The 15000-nt window shown below is 42.4% G+C and overlaps 2 protein-coding genes across 20 annotated transcripts in view; one reads left to right on the plus strand and one right to left on the minus strand.

Moving 5' to 3' along the window:
- Positions 1-15000, minus strand: part of LOC109439642 (flavin-containing monooxygenase 5) — a 71655-nt gene that overhangs the window by 31727 nt on the left and 24928 nt on the right. For 2 of the 3 annotated variants that reach the window (XM_074319245.1, XM_074319244.1), the window contains 3 exons: positions 14319-14671; positions 11259-11331; positions 6729-9133 (listed from right to left, as the gene is read on the minus strand). In XM_074319245.1, the coding sequence (XP_074175346.1) occupies positions 8788-9133; positions 11259-11331; positions 14319-14671 (772 nt within the window). In that variant the 3' untranslated portion in view covers positions 6729-8787. Of the gene's footprint in view, positions 1-6728; positions 9134-11258; positions 11332-14318; positions 14672-15000 lie in introns of those variants that run through there. The other variant, XR_012491893.1, reaches the window with a different exon arrangement.
- Positions 1-15000, plus strand: part of LOC141568683 (chromodomain-helicase-DNA-binding protein 1-like) — a 30739-nt gene that overhangs the window by 10713 nt on the left and 5026 nt on the right. For 5 of the 17 annotated variants that reach the window (XR_012491909.1, XR_012491895.1, XR_012491896.1 and 2 more), the window contains one exon: positions 4125-4227. The exons of 6 other annotated variants lie outside the window; for them this stretch is intronic. Coding sequence is in view for 2 of the 11 variants with exons in the window: in XM_074319254.1 (XP_074175355.1) it covers positions 4125-4227; positions 12208-12227 (123 nt within the window). In the remaining 9 variants the exon portion in view is untranslated. 6 more of the 17 variants (XM_074319254.1, XM_074319255.1, XR_012491906.1 and 3 more) reach the window with 6 other exon arrangements.

The raw sequence follows: 15000 nt of genomic DNA on the forward strand, positions 1-15000 counted from the left end.
GACATTTCGTGAGTGACGGAAGTAGTACTTAATATGGCCTAACTCCTTCCTCTTGTCTTTTATACAGGACATAATGTTTTTACTGAAAACTGGTTATCAAGTGCATAGTATTCTACCCCAATAAAATACATTGTGTTTTTGGAAATGCTCAAGTCTTTTGATATTCTTCAAAGGAGCAATTAATATAAAAAAAAGTCTTATTAGAATTCCCTCTGCAATAGCAGATATACCTGATATTAATGTGTCATACCCCCCGCCCCCCATTTTCCTGTTTAAAAAATTTGGCCGTTCACATAGAGTCAGGAAGAGACTGATTTCATGCCATTGACTGTCACCTCTAATCTCTGTTGTCTTTGTCATACTTTTGAGTATGACACCCTTGACGTCATTCCCTTCTCTTTACCTCTGGCATCATTCTGGCAAAATAGATGAGAAATGTCATTGTAGCCCTAGATTAGCCCTCTTTTCTGAGGAGCCAGTGGCCCTCCTTGTGTGTATGAAGTCCCTTCTCTTTGACCAAGTAAAGCCTTGTTCATTCCTAAGACCACACATGTGCGAATTTCTGACCATCATGGAAGTTTGGTCCCTGTCCTATAATAAATCAAATAATAAATTTAGAGGTCATTTGGAGGAAAGTCTTAGAGCTGGATTGTATATTTACTGGCTAAAAGTTGCAGTTTTTAGCATTTTAATGCAGATATGACCCCCGTCTGTTACTACCCAGCCTTAGAAATTGCTAGCCATTGGTGGGGCCCCGTCTGCTCTGTGGTGTCCTTTGTCATGTTTTTAGGAACTCTTAGCATTGTTTCTTTCCCAAGAGTTGTCCTATCTTGGTCCCTAACTTATAAGAGACTGCTGCACAATCTACCAAGCCAGGTGACTAATCTATAGTGGGAGAAGAGAAGCAGGTGTCGTAAAAGGACGCAGGGTTTAGAGCAGGGACACTAAGTTCTGTGGCTGCCAGAGCCTTTCCTTGTTCATAGGAAACTAAGGCTCAGAGAGATTAAGGGAGCAAATTGTTCTGCATCACCTAAGCATCCTTTTTAGATGAGGTTTGAATTGCAGACAACTAGTTGGTTGGAAAGAAAGATATGTATTGATTGTGCTGAGATGTGGGGAGACAGGTAGTGCCCCTTCCCCCACTTCCTAATATTGTTTTGAGCTTGTTCGTAAAAGTTGGAAGAAACCTAAATGTGAAACATAGGGAATTGGTTATACAATTTATGCTACACCGATACAATACATTTACAAAGTAAGACTGCCATGAAAAATTATGTAGAAGAACATTTAATAACATGAGAAATGTTTGCAAAATATTTTATACACACAAAGGAGTTCACAAAATACTATATACACACAGAGATCATCTCCGGATTTTTTCACCTCATTATAAGTTTTGATGCCAAAATGGAGTCTACTTTGAATAAAAATACTAGCTCCTTTGGTAGTGGAGTTGGTTATAGTGCCACCAGCTTTGATTATCTGGGGGGGCCTCATATTCCTTGGTTACCCCAGCTCTTTGCTTGCTGAGCATGTATTATAAAAACGTGAGTTGGTTATTGGAAACATTTCTTTTTAACCAATTCCCATACTTGAAATACTGTGAAAACATTGCCGCACAAGGAGAGCAGGCATGAAAGGGTAGACACGGATTAGATGATTTAAAAAGAAACAAACAAAAAAGGGAGATTGCAAAGAAAAATAATGCTAACATTTAAAAATCATTTTTAGTTGATTGTGTCATTTCATGTATCACCTTGTCTTATTACAAAAGCAGTAGTTTCTTATGACCCCCCTACCCCAAAATCAAAATATAGAAACACAAGAGGAAAAGTAGAAACCACCAATAGTCCTGCCCCTCTGCATATGTAAACATTTGGTGTGTGTGCTGCCATATCCTTTGCTGTGCATGTATACACCCAAATACAAATATGCATATGTATTATTTAAACAATAGGAATATATATTTTAAATATCAAAATACAGGATGTATGTATATGCATTGTATGTTATATATGAGTACCTACACATACGTATTATATTCCAATATTTCAAATAATATACATACACAGGATGTGGTTTTCCCTTTTTGCTAAATTATTTAAATCAAATGGTGTCACTTCCTGTTAATGTCAGTTCAGAGGTTGTTCTTTGCTTGGTCTAATATCTGTGTTACGTGGTACCAACATGGCAAATCATGCTCCATTTACTTCATGGGAAGGGATAAGATACATCAAACACACTTGTCTCCTCAATCCCTCCGTTTTTCTAATTCATCCCAGTTGGCCTTAACATACTTAATGCTGTAGCTCTAAAAGTGATAAGAAGCATCTGGATGGTATTCACAGTGCTGTCAGCTCAGTCTGCCCTGTCTGCAGAGTGCCCACAAGTTGCCACTCCGCTCAGAGTACTTGGACTCCAGCACAAGGTCTTCAGGGCAGCGTGGGTTGTCCAGCTTTCAGCCGTGGTGACATAATGAGGTGCTACAGGCTACAGGAGAAATCCTGGAATGATTTGCTCTGCCACTTGAGCAGCTGGGCACGAAAGAAGCACAACCTCAGCACCACAACTATAAAGTATGGGACAAAAATTGAGCAGCGATGTCCCTATGGATGTACAAGACTAGGAGGAGGTATTCAAATAAGCAAGTGGTGGCTCCCTCACAGTCAAGCCCAAGGGGAAGACCATCAGAAGTGCTGAGCTCCTACAAGGACAAAAATGATACTGACACAGAGAAAAAGAACCTCATTTACCCACCTCAGGGCAAATGTGAGAAACCACCGACTATGGGCGGCCACTCAGCAACCTGTGAAGTTTTCCAGCAGCGCTGACAACCTACAGATTCATCAGTACTGTAGAGGAGGGCAGCGTGCCTGTCAGGAGAACCAAAGATTGGGAGGCGAGGTGGGGGGCTGGCATCCTGCTGTCCTCTTAAAAATGTGGCCAACAGATTAGTCGGCACACGAGAACCCCGCTTCTGCCCTATTTTGAGGCAGTACCGCGAGAGGAATTACCATCCGACATCTCTGTCCCCCCCAAATCCCTTTAATTCAAAAAGTCATAACCCAGATCAGTGTGATAAGAATTAAGGAAAGAGGAGGCGCCCTGACACCCAGCCCACTACAGCATCGCCACCGACTGGGGGCGAAGGGACGCTCACCTTGGAGTCCTGCAGACTGAAGACACGGGTCATCTGTGCTGCCCACCATGATCTTATGCTCCTTGCCCGGGCCATGGCCGCCGGTGCCCTCAGCGCGTGCTGCCTTGGCGCCGTGGCGCTCCCCGGCCACCCGGTCGCTGGTGGTGTTTCCCATGGCTGCAGCTTGTGTCGGGGGCCACCTGCCGTGGGGAAAAGCACCGTGCGAGGAACACCCCTGCGGCCACGTCAGGGGCGCCCGCAGCCCCACCCCTGCGCCTGGGGACACGGGCAACGGAATCCCTGCCGCAGGGAAGCTGTGCCCGGTCTGCAAGAGCTCTTGCCGGGCTGTCGGGGTCAGGCTGAACCCGGACAGCCCCCCTGTGAGACAGCACCAGGCAACGTTGGTGCGGTGAGCTCTGGGTCTGACCAGTAGTCCATACGGTCCCCGAATGACAATGGGGACCGCCATCCTGGATCCGGTGCTCCATACCCCGAGGAGCGGCGTTTTCTTCTCGGGCCCCCTCCCTTGGGCTCAGCTTTGCCAAAACGTTTTCTGGACAGAGTCTTTGTGATAGGCGACCTGGAGAGGTGTCCAGGGGGAATAGGAAAACGGACTTTCCACTGACGCAGAAGGATTGGTCCAGGCTAAAACTAAGTGGTGTAGGGAGCTGTCAGCCGCGACTGAGACACCAAGGAAGGAGTGATTACGAAATACACCTAAAGGGGAGAAAGCTATTGTAACCTAAGAAATAGCATATGAACAACACTGGACGAAGTGAAATTCGGAAAAAGTGCGCAAGAGCAAAAGCAACAGAAGGAACTCTGAGAGCAGAAAAGGGCAAAGACAGTCCTGGGTTTGGGACAAACCCAGTCTTTTACTGATAATTAATGGAACTTTACATAGTATTTACTAGTTCTTACTTTGTGTTATGATTCTATGTCTCATTCCCTCCAAGAAACCCTTGGCACTCAACGTGTGTTTCAGGGACTGGCACCATGGGCGTCACCTGGGAACTTGTTAGAAGTGCAGAACCTGGCCCCATCCTACAGAATCAGCGTCTGCATTTTAACAAGGTCCCCAGAGGAAGGTATGTACATGTTAAAGTATAAGAAGCACTGCTTTGACACTGGCAGAGAAAATTCCTTTTTTCCTTTTTTTCTTTTTACAGTTTGTTATATTTCTTTTTTATTTTTTAATTAAAGTTTATCGGGGTGACAGTTATTAGTAAAGTTACATAATTTTCAGGTGTACAATTCCCTACTACATCATCAATAAATCACATTGTGTGTTCACCACCCAGAGTCACGTCTTCCATCACCGTATATTTGGTCCCCTTTACCCTCATCTACCACCTCCCTCCCCCCTTACCCTCTGGTAACCACTAAACTACTGTCTGTGTCTATGAGTTTTTGTTTCTCATTTGTTTGTCTTGTTCTTTTGTTGTTTTTGGTTCATATACCACATATCAGTGAAATCATATGGTTCTCAACTTTTTCTGTCTGACTTATTTCGCTTAGCATTATAGTCTCAAGATCCATCCATGTTGTCACAAATGGTCCTATTTCATCTTACCGCCGAATAGTATTCCATTGTGTATATATACCACAACTTCTTTATCCATTCACGTATCGAAGCACATTTTCGTTGTTTCCATGTCTTGGCCACCGTAAACAAAGCTGCAGTGAACATTGGAGCACACGTGTCTTTATGTATAAATGTTTTCAGAGTTTTTGGGTAGATACCCAGAAGAGGGATTCCTGGCTCATATGGTAATTCTATTTGTAATTTTTTGAGGAACCTCCACACTGCCTTCCATAGCGGCTGCACCCGTCTGCATTCCCACCAACAGTGTATGAGGGTTCCTTTTTCTCCACAGCCTCTCCAACACTTACATGATTATATCAATTGATGCAGAAAAAGCATTTGACAAGATACAACATCGATTTATGATTTAAACACTTAGTAAAATACGTATAGAAGGAAAATACCTTAACATCATAAAGGCCATATATGACAAACCCTCGGCTAATCTCATAATTAACGGTGAAAAACTGAAGCCCTTTGCTCTACGTTCAGGAACATGACAAGGCTGTCCCCTATCACCTCTGTTGGAAGTCCTCACCAGAGCAATCAGCAAGAGAAAGAAGTACAAGGCATCCAAATTGGGAATGAAGAAGTTTAATCGTCACTCTTTGCGGATGGCATGATGCTATAGATATAGAAAACCCTAAAGACTCCACCAAAAAGCTATTAGAAACAATCAGCGAATACAGTAAAGATTCCAGCTACAAAATCAACGTACAAAAGTCCATTGCATTCTTATATACTAACAAAATCTCAGAAAAAGAAATAAAAAAAAAAACTTTCCTTTTACAATTGCAGTAAAAAGAATAAAATACCTAGGAATTAGCTTAACCAAGGATTTGAAAGACTTACATGCAGAAACCTACAAGACATTTTTGAAAGAAATTGAAGAAGACGCAAAGAAATGGAAAGGCATTCCATGCTCATGGATTGGAAGAATCAACATAGTTAAAATGGCCATATTACCCAAAGCAATATACAGATTTAATGCAATCCCCCTCAAAATCCCAATGGCATTTTTTAAAGAAATAGAACAAAAAATCATCAGGTTTGTTTGGAACCACAAAAAGACCCCGAATAGCCAAAGCAATCTTAAGAAAAAAGAACAATGCTGGAGGTATCACACTCCCTGACTTTAGCTTGTACTACAGGGCAACAGTAATCAAAACAGCATGATATTGGCAGAAAAACACATACATAGACAAATGGAATAGATTTCGGAACCCAGAAATAAAACCACTTAAACATGGACAGATAATTTTTGAAAAAGAAGCAAAAACATACAATGGAGAAAAGACAGCCTCTTCAATAAATAGTGCTGGCAGAATTGGAAAGCCACGTGCAAAAGAATGAAACTGGACTGCTGTCTGTCACCATGTACCAAAATTAATTCAAAATGGATCAAAGACTTAAGCATAAGACCTGAAACAATAAACTGCATAGAAGAAAACATAGGTACTAAACTTATGGACCTTGGGTTCAAAGAGCGTTTCATGAATTTGACTCCAAAGGTAAGGGAAGTAAAAGCTAAAATAAATGAATGGGACTATATCAAACTTAAAAGCTTCTGCGCAACAAAAGAAACCATCGACAAAATAAAGAGGCAACCAACTGAATGGGAGAAGATTTTTGCAAACAGTGCCTCCGATAAGGGGCTAATATCCAAAATATCCAAGGAACTCATGCAACTCAACAACAAAAAAACAAACAACCCAATTGAAAAATGGGCAGAGGACCTGAAGAGACGTTTCTCCAAAGAGGACATACAAATGGCAAATAGACATGAAAAAATGCTCAACATCACTAATCATCAGAGAAACGCAAATCAAAACCACAATGAGATACCACGTCACCATCAAAAAGAGAACTCCATTTGCGTATTCTGTTACCTTGTATAGAGTCAGCTTTAATACACATTTGCAGACTGAATACTGTTTATTACATTTCTCACAAGATAATGCCATTTAGGCTTAAAGGCAGCCAGTGATGGCGAACTCCAAGTCATTAAAGCCACCCTTTCGGAATGAGCCACTCTATTTATTCAAAAGTTCTTTTTTTTCTCCTTTCTTCCGCATCCCTCCTGAACTCAGGTTCAAGCTGTTGTTTCTCAGTCTAGTTGTGTAGCACACCGCTCCTTGGCCCGTGCTTGTATTATGAGCTTTGCACTCCCCCATGCTTAGTCAGTCAGTCACCAGTCTTGGTCAGCAGCTCACGGCAACTCACCGTAGCCCAAGACAGTAGTCAACTGTCAGCAGCCCATGCCAACCTGCAGTTGCTCTCCGCAGCCCAGCTCAAGGGACAGCTGTTCATAATCTTAACTATAGAGAGTGCACCTCACTGGCCCATGTGGGAATCAGACCAGCAATCTTGGAATTAGGAGCTCCAACCACCTGAGCATTAGTGCTCCAACCAGCTGAGCCACCCGGCCAGCCCCGAAAAGTTCATTTTTATATTAAGCTGAAAACCCACCCACTTAGGTGCAGCAAATCCACTGCTCTCCTTTTGATCTGTGATCAGCCTCATATGAACTCTGTTGTTTTCTGGCTCTTAACCAAAGACACTTTGCAGAAAGAAAGGTACATTTTTACTGCAACCTTTTGTTTACCCATCCAGAATCCTGTCTGGTTACTTCTTTTTGCTTACCTCCCTGCCCTCCCCAATTCCTGTCATTCTTTCCATAGGACTCTGAACCAAGGCCCTTGAGGGAATAGCACATTAAACCTTACCTACTGTACTATTCAGCTTTCTAACTCCAGGTTGGTCTCTCTGGGCCAAATAACATATTTCCTTACAGTAGTCAAATCACCAGAGGAGAAGCACACCCACTATATATCAGCCAATGGAAAACTTGTTAGGAAGAGAAACTGTCTTTGTAAAGCTAAATATATATGATTCTTGGATTATCTGCTTTGGGGGTGTGAAACAAAAACTTTCATGGCCAAAAGCTTTTCTGATAGAGTTTATTGAGCCAGCTGCCAGCCAGAAAAGGACGGGGTCCTGGGGTGCACCGACTGCACCACCAGCGGCAGGGCTATGCACTCCTGGCATCGACAGGCTCCTTCATATCTCAGGTTTCGAGAAGGAAGATGAAAGTTGTTTTGAAAGAATTTGCACTGGCTATGGATAAAGGGCGTGGGGAAAAGTGAAGAGGGGCTAGTTCTGGGATAGGTGCAAAGTCTGTAAGGAAGAAGCGTTTGTTCTTGAGGACCGGTTGTGGGCAACAGTCCGGGAAGGTCATGCGTAGCAAGGTAATGGAGGCACTGGTGGTCACTTGTGCTGGTGGCGGGCTGCTGGCTCTTCTCTTTAGATAATTGTGCAACAGCTACCTGGAAGTTAACTCCGAGTTGTAAACATTCATTCAGGAATGTGAGCAAGTCTTTCGATGATTTTCCACGCAGCTGTTAACTGATTAACCTCTTTGCCTCTTTCTTCTACCCTCCGGCCTGCTATAATTTAATTTAGGACTTCTCAGAGTGGTCTTTTTCTAATGTAATGGGATGGTCGATGACACTGTTGTATTCTGATAGCACTTGTAAGTCAGTCCACAGTAAACTCTGCATGTTGCATGTTTCAGACATAGGACACAAGTAATTTGATTCTGTAGGAAGGATTGATTGCTTCTCCTTACTACCTACCAAGTTTCTGGGTTTTTCCCTTAAACACAGGAGTAATTAGGCAAAGAAGCAAGATCTCTTAACCAACGATGTATAACGGTTTCCTTTGCTGTGCAGAAGCTTTTTAGTTTGATATAGTCCCACTTGTTTATTTTTACTTTTCTTGGCCTTTGCTTTTGGTGTCAAATGCAAAAAATCATCACCAAGACCATGTCAAGGAATTTATCCCCAATGTTTTCTTCTAGGAGTTTTATGCTTTCAGGTCTTAGATTCAAGTCTTTAATCCATTTTGAATGAAAAGCTGGGATTTCATTGTAGGGAAAAGAGGATTAATGCTTTGGAAAGAGAAATAAAAGCAGATTTCTGGGCAATGTGAAGCTGAGAGTTCTCCTGAAGGCATCTCTCGATCCAGCTCCCCAAAGAAAACCGGGGCAACGACACTGGAACTGCTAAAAATAGGTTATAATTATGGCAAAGGAAACAACAGCGAGCATGACCCAGACCATCATTAATGTTGACGTCATGGAACCACTGCTTTCAACTTGTCTGGTCATCAGAGGCTTCCTGATACGCTCGTCCATGGTGAGGATGGCTTTTCGGGCTCCATCCCACTTTCCCGGGCCCTGTAGACGATACTGGATTGGAGTGTAGGGTCCCAATAATAACTGCAATGCCAGCTTGGGGTCGGTGAAGGCCAGAGACAGCAGGTTGGGCCTGACACCCACCATGTGAGCAAGCTCATCCGTGTAATCTATAAAGTCTGCCTGAATGGTGTGGCGTTGGCTCTCCAAATACCTGAAACAGACAAGACAGAAGCCGGGGTTGTCAACAGTCCGTCAATAAATCAAGAAATCAAGCAGTGCTTTCTGAGTACCTGTTATTGGATCAATATTGGGCTAGGAGCCCTGTAAAATAGATAAGAAAGGTAAAATTTGTCTTTGTCCTTAAGGACTTTATAATCTACTGGAGGAGATATGATAGACACACATGAAACAGAAGAATATACGACTTTTGGCAAATCTTGTGGTTTCAGACTGCTAAATAGCAATGCAGAAGTGGGTAGTTAAAACAGAGCTATACTAAGTCCTTGAAGGATATGGCAGATATAGATAAGCTGAGAACAAAGAGGAAAGTGTTACAAGTCAGGGGAACATCAGAGTGAAGGAATAAAATAGGAATGAGTGTAGAATGTGCGTATAGAATATCCGTAGGCACCACCTACAGTAGCGGAGGCGTGTGTGGAAAACAAGGACACATACAGGACGCAAGGATGGCAGATCGAGATCCAGGGGACTCGGATGTCATCAGAAAGAGAGAACCCACCACGAAAATTCTCAAGTTTGGGACCCTCAATTGTTTTATGAGGGCAGTGGTGGTGGGGTCCACAGTGCAGGACTTCCCAATGTTAATTCAGAATCTGGAAGGGAGGGGGGAGAATGACTTACCCTCCTCCCAATGGAGCCAAATGGAATGACTGATTACACTAAGTATAGATCTAAAGAGCTAACAGGGCTTTTTAGAGGGAAAGTGTGGTAATAGCAATACCTGTGTGGAAGGAGTGGGATTTGGAAAGCTACCTGATAACTTCCTCTTTTTCCTTTCTATTTTGAAAATGAAAGAAAGAACAGTGAACAGAAGGTAGTAGAGAAAAGCCAGGTGAAGCTAATTGAGATTAGAAGGGCTCCTAGGATTAGAGAATCCAAAACAAGGAGAGGAAAACTGAGCGACTGTAAATTTGAGGTAGAACAGGTGAAACGGAACTGAAAGATGGTCAAATAGGTATTTACTGAAATGGAACTAAAGTTTAGAAGAAAGAAGATAGGACAGAATTTGAGAGTTTTCCCTTGTGGATGTGATGCCGGCCCAAAGGTTGGTAGGCGTGCAGTTACCCTATAGGACTGGGTGAAACGCTGTCCTCGTCATGAAGGTTTCACAAGAGAGTCAATAAACTCACACATACAAAACGTTATGTGTAGGTAGTTAACCCTCCATAAAGGTTAAGTTATATCCTTAGGGACAGCTCAGTGTGAAGGTGCCTAGACAAACGTCTAAAGAGAGGGAAAGTTGAATAGGGTATTTCAGTGCCAGAAAAGCAAAGAAAGAAAGCACTCCGGAAGGATGAGTTCAAATCACAAACTCAGTAGTAAGAGGGAGGAAAAGGAACTTAGCCCTGGATGACCTTCAAGAGAGAGGTTACAAAAGAAAGGACAGAAGTTACAATGCAGGGAACTTAGCAGGGAGAAAATGGAGAGACTTTAGAGCATATCACATAGAATACGGATTGCAGAAGTTCGGCAGTGGAAGGAAGGAAAAACTAGCTTCCACTTTGTGTAAATAAAAGTCACCCAGTGAATAAGCTCAGTTCTGAAGTTCAGATGCTAAATGACTGTGTCACACAAGCACTAAGCAATCAGCGACGTACCACCTTCCCTTATCACAGGCTGTTCACACCAGGAGCCACTGTGACCTGAGCATGCTGTCCCCTGGCAATGGCCTGCCCGGTGGCCTCTGCAGATTTGTAAATCTACTTGTGGTTTGGAATTCGACCATGTCTGCGCTCAGTAGTTCATTGCTGCTCTTCTGTCTTGTGGCAGCTCTACTAGCACTTGAAGCAATCCTTGCAAAAACAATATACCTGATTTTCTCCCCATGTGCGTTTTCCTATAGGACTCTTCTTTCAGGCCCTAAACATAGACTTTTCAACACTTTTCCTCAGCTTGTCTCTTCTTTCTCACCCATAACAAACCTCTCGGTGCTATTTCTGCATTCTCTTGTCTCAAACTATTATTTGCTTTTCCTTCAGAATATAACCTAAATCCTGAAAACTAACATGAGAAAGATAAATACAGTACACTATTGCTTTTATTAAGAATTAAGTGAAGAGAAAGTAAGCACCTACTTTCCTGGGAGAATTTCTTACCTTTTGTCCATTTTCTCTTGAGCCTTAGTTATATCTCTTATCATTTCACTCTGTGAGGGTAATGTCTTCAGCCCTAAAGAGAAAAGCCGAACATTTAAGTGTGAAGTTACCTGCATAGGAACTGGAAACCTACTAACAAGTACTACGTTCTGGAGAATTCAAAGAATTCCTTAAAGTCAGTAAGCGTGAGCTGCAGGCTGTCGTTGAACAAGGAAGAGGTGAAGGTCAGAGGTTTCCCAAGGGTTTAACCAGGTGGGAAAGGTGAGCCTGAGTTATAATTCCTTGGAAGTGGGTCCCAGTAGGTGTGTGGGTCTGCTCTCAGGCGTTAGGCAGGGTGTACTTAGGTAATCCTGACATTCTCGACTCCTGACTTGTTTTGTGTAAAGATAATGTTCCAAGGGAAAGGAGACGTGGCCGCCATTCTGCTGTTCAAGTCCAGTCCAGCCTTTTCACATACCTGGAAGTTGGCTAACGTAGTTCAGAAGGTCAGATCCTCAGACAAGTGTCTGCTGTAGAGTTTCTATCTTCATTTACCTCCAAAGCTAAACTGGCATTCGTTTGAATAGATATTTATTAGAATCCTCCCCTGTGCTAGGCACGGGGCTGGGCTTGGACTACAAAGGCTAATAAACACAATTCTTTATATAAAGAGCTTTTAATACTCTACTAAGGGAGGGAGCAAATACACATTTTTTCCTGTACAAATAAGGAGTAGAAGGGGACCATGTCAAGCAGTGACAGAAGCAGAAGTACAGGTACCAGATACCTGCTGAGTTTGCTGCTCAGTGGGGCTGTCATCAGGGCATGTAGAAGATTTTAGGACGTATGGTAAAGACTCGTGAATGGGCCTGCCAGGGCAGGCTGCGTCCAGTTCGTCAGGAACCTGAATGGCATGCTAAGACATAATGCTTTCTTATGGGAGCTGATGTAATTTCATATGCTTTTCAAGGAAAGAAAGTTGGTGAATGAACACTCGCAAGGGCTTTTGAGAGGGCTACGAAAGAGGTAAGACAAAAGAAAACTCGATTTCAGTCAAGGCAAGGAAGTGGGTTTGGTGTCCTAGGAAATGGTGCAATATCTCCTTGAAAATAACACAGTAATTCTAGACAGCAGAGGGGGAAGGAAAATGGGGAAAGGATAGGCCGGGCAAGGGGACAGGCTGAGGTGGGCATCCATGAAAGAACTAGAGAAACTGATCCCGAGAGTTTCAAATGGATACAGTGAAGGCAGAATTCAGGGATGAGAACGGCGAGAATGTAGTAGGTAGACAGGAGGGCTGTGGGGAGAACTGAAAACTCGGGGTTCCTGCTGGTATTTTGATAAAGTTATAGGGATTCGTCTAATGATTCCTCCCTTCCAGGTCTTAGAAGAAAGCTGGAGGAATTAACACCAGGCCTCTGTGAGCATAGGAAGCTGGGCTTTTGGTGCATTTCCCCTAAGACCCCCTCATCCCATAGCTGTAATAGAGACTCTTTGCATTTTTCCTATTCTTTTCAACAAGTCACTTGGTCCTGGAAGAGTCGTAGTTATTTAACATAAGATGCTCTGGCCTATTTAATGTGACTTTTTCCTCTTACTCAATTGACTGAATTAAAAGATCCATTTAATATGACTGGAATTAAGCCAGCTTCATGGGTTACTTGCATTTGATTCTTGGTCCAGGGTTCTCAAGTAGCATATGATCTACTGTCTAGAACTGAAAGGAATTAACTAATGATAGAACTTTGGGGAAATTGGAACGTTTTTGATTTATCATCTCTAACACCATTGCTTCTTTTTTTTCTCTGCTACCATGAAGATCTTCTCTAGGGAAGAGGAAGCTGTAATTGCAATCAGAGTTCAGAATAGTTTTAGTGAAACATTACTAATGGTGGCAAATTATATTATAATCAAATAAATTCTGTTATAATCAAATAATTTCTTTGTCTGAAGGAACCTTAAAGCTCATCTGATTTCTCCCTGTCCTGAGCTTTGAATCCACTCCATGTTGGCTCGGTCAAATGGCCATCCAGAACTTTTCATTCTCTTCCTATTCTGTTTGGATTCCTCACAATTTCATAGACAGCCCATTCCATCTTGAAATGGCACCAGCTGATAGGAAAAAAAAATTGTTCGTTTGTTTTTAATGATATTGTGCAATCTTCAACATTTCACTCCTTGGTCCTGGTTCAACCCTTTGAGCAGATACTGAGCAAATACAATCCTTTGGTAACAGACACCTCTTCAGATATTTGAACTCAAATGTCCCCTGAATCTTATCTTCTCCAGGCTAATCCTCTCCAGCTTCTTCAGTTATGTTTAAAATGGCACTATTTCAAATCCCTTAACTGTTCTTGTCTCTCCTTTTACTGCACCCCACTTTCACTTTTAAAACATGTCTTTGGATGAGCTCTGATCCGTTTAGAGAACAATTTTACATTGTAGGACATTATAATTTTTTAATGACGATAGATACAGTTAAGCCCTTTGCAAACCATATCACTCTGCTGACTCCCATTGAGCCCTCTATTCCAAACCCCAAAGTTTTTCCTCATGTTCTAGCCAAAAGTGAAAGAGGGGACATAAAGTGGGGAAAGTGAGAATTGGAGAGGTCGAATCTTCTGCATTGTGGACCATTCTTTATCCAGGTCTTAATTATGGGCCACAAATCAAATCACACCATTTTTATATTTGACTTTAGCTATAGTGAAAGAAAATAAACTTCTTTGGCCTGACAAATCTATCCCAGGTGTCTGAAATCTAGGTGAGGGGATTCTGATCTAGAGTGTACATTGGAATGACCTGGGAAACCGTTTTTCAAAGATCTTATGTCTGCCCCACCCCAGACTTAATAAATAAACACCATGAGGCAAAGCATGTCTATTTTGGGAAAATTCCCAGGACATTCTAATATGTGTCCATGGTTATAAACTAGTACTTTATATTCACTCAGTAATTAATTTTTGAGCACTAATTTACGTCAGGGACTGTTACAACTGTAGAAATAGTGTCAGCTATTTAAAGGCAAGAACTTAAACATACTACCAAGTTATTAACTAGTTGACTTCCATGGCCACTTACCTTTAAATACTTGAGTGACCCAGCGTCCTTGCAGCTCTGAAATGGGCATGAGGGCACCGGAGGCCTGGACTAAGCCTATGATTGCAAGAGTTGGCTTTTCCAGGTTAGGAGGGAAGACCATTTTATACAGGGATACCTTGTTTTTGACTACTTTGATATAATCTTCAAGGAAAGGAAAGGCAAAGGTATAGCCTGTTGCAAAGATAACAGCATCAATGTTCTCCTCTCTGGAGCCATCTTCAAATATGGCGGCTGTCTCTGTGAATTCCTTCACATTTCCTTTCACCTTCACCATGCCAGAAATTATACGATTTGGAAGTTCATCACCGAATTTTGGTTGCTCATTCAGGGCTCTGTGAATGGTGATAAAGACCAAAACAAGGATACATGAGAGAACATTGGGGAGGCAAAGAGAGGGGGCAGGGAAAGAGAGAGAAATCAGTAACACATAGTTAAAATTCTACTTTGATGGAGGTGGTTAAACAATATGCCAATGGTCTCCCTCTTGGCTATCCATGAAATTTGGGAAAGGTCTAATGTATGTTGGCACAGATCAGGATCTCAGAGGAGAAGTTGGACCGTAGATGACTTTGAGATGGAAGATGTTGGAGAAGGGTAGGAAGAATGGTCTGATTTGGAGAGGGCACATGTGGTTTCTCAAGGAATAATAATGTGCCCAAGC

This window comes from Rhinolophus sinicus, linkage group LG14 (assembly GCF_036562045.2).
Source record: "Rhinolophus sinicus isolate RSC01 linkage group LG14, ASM3656204v1, whole genome shotgun sequence".
In the NCBI taxonomy this organism is placed as follows: domain Eukaryota; kingdom Metazoa; phylum Chordata; class Mammalia; order Chiroptera; family Rhinolophidae; genus Rhinolophus; species Rhinolophus sinicus.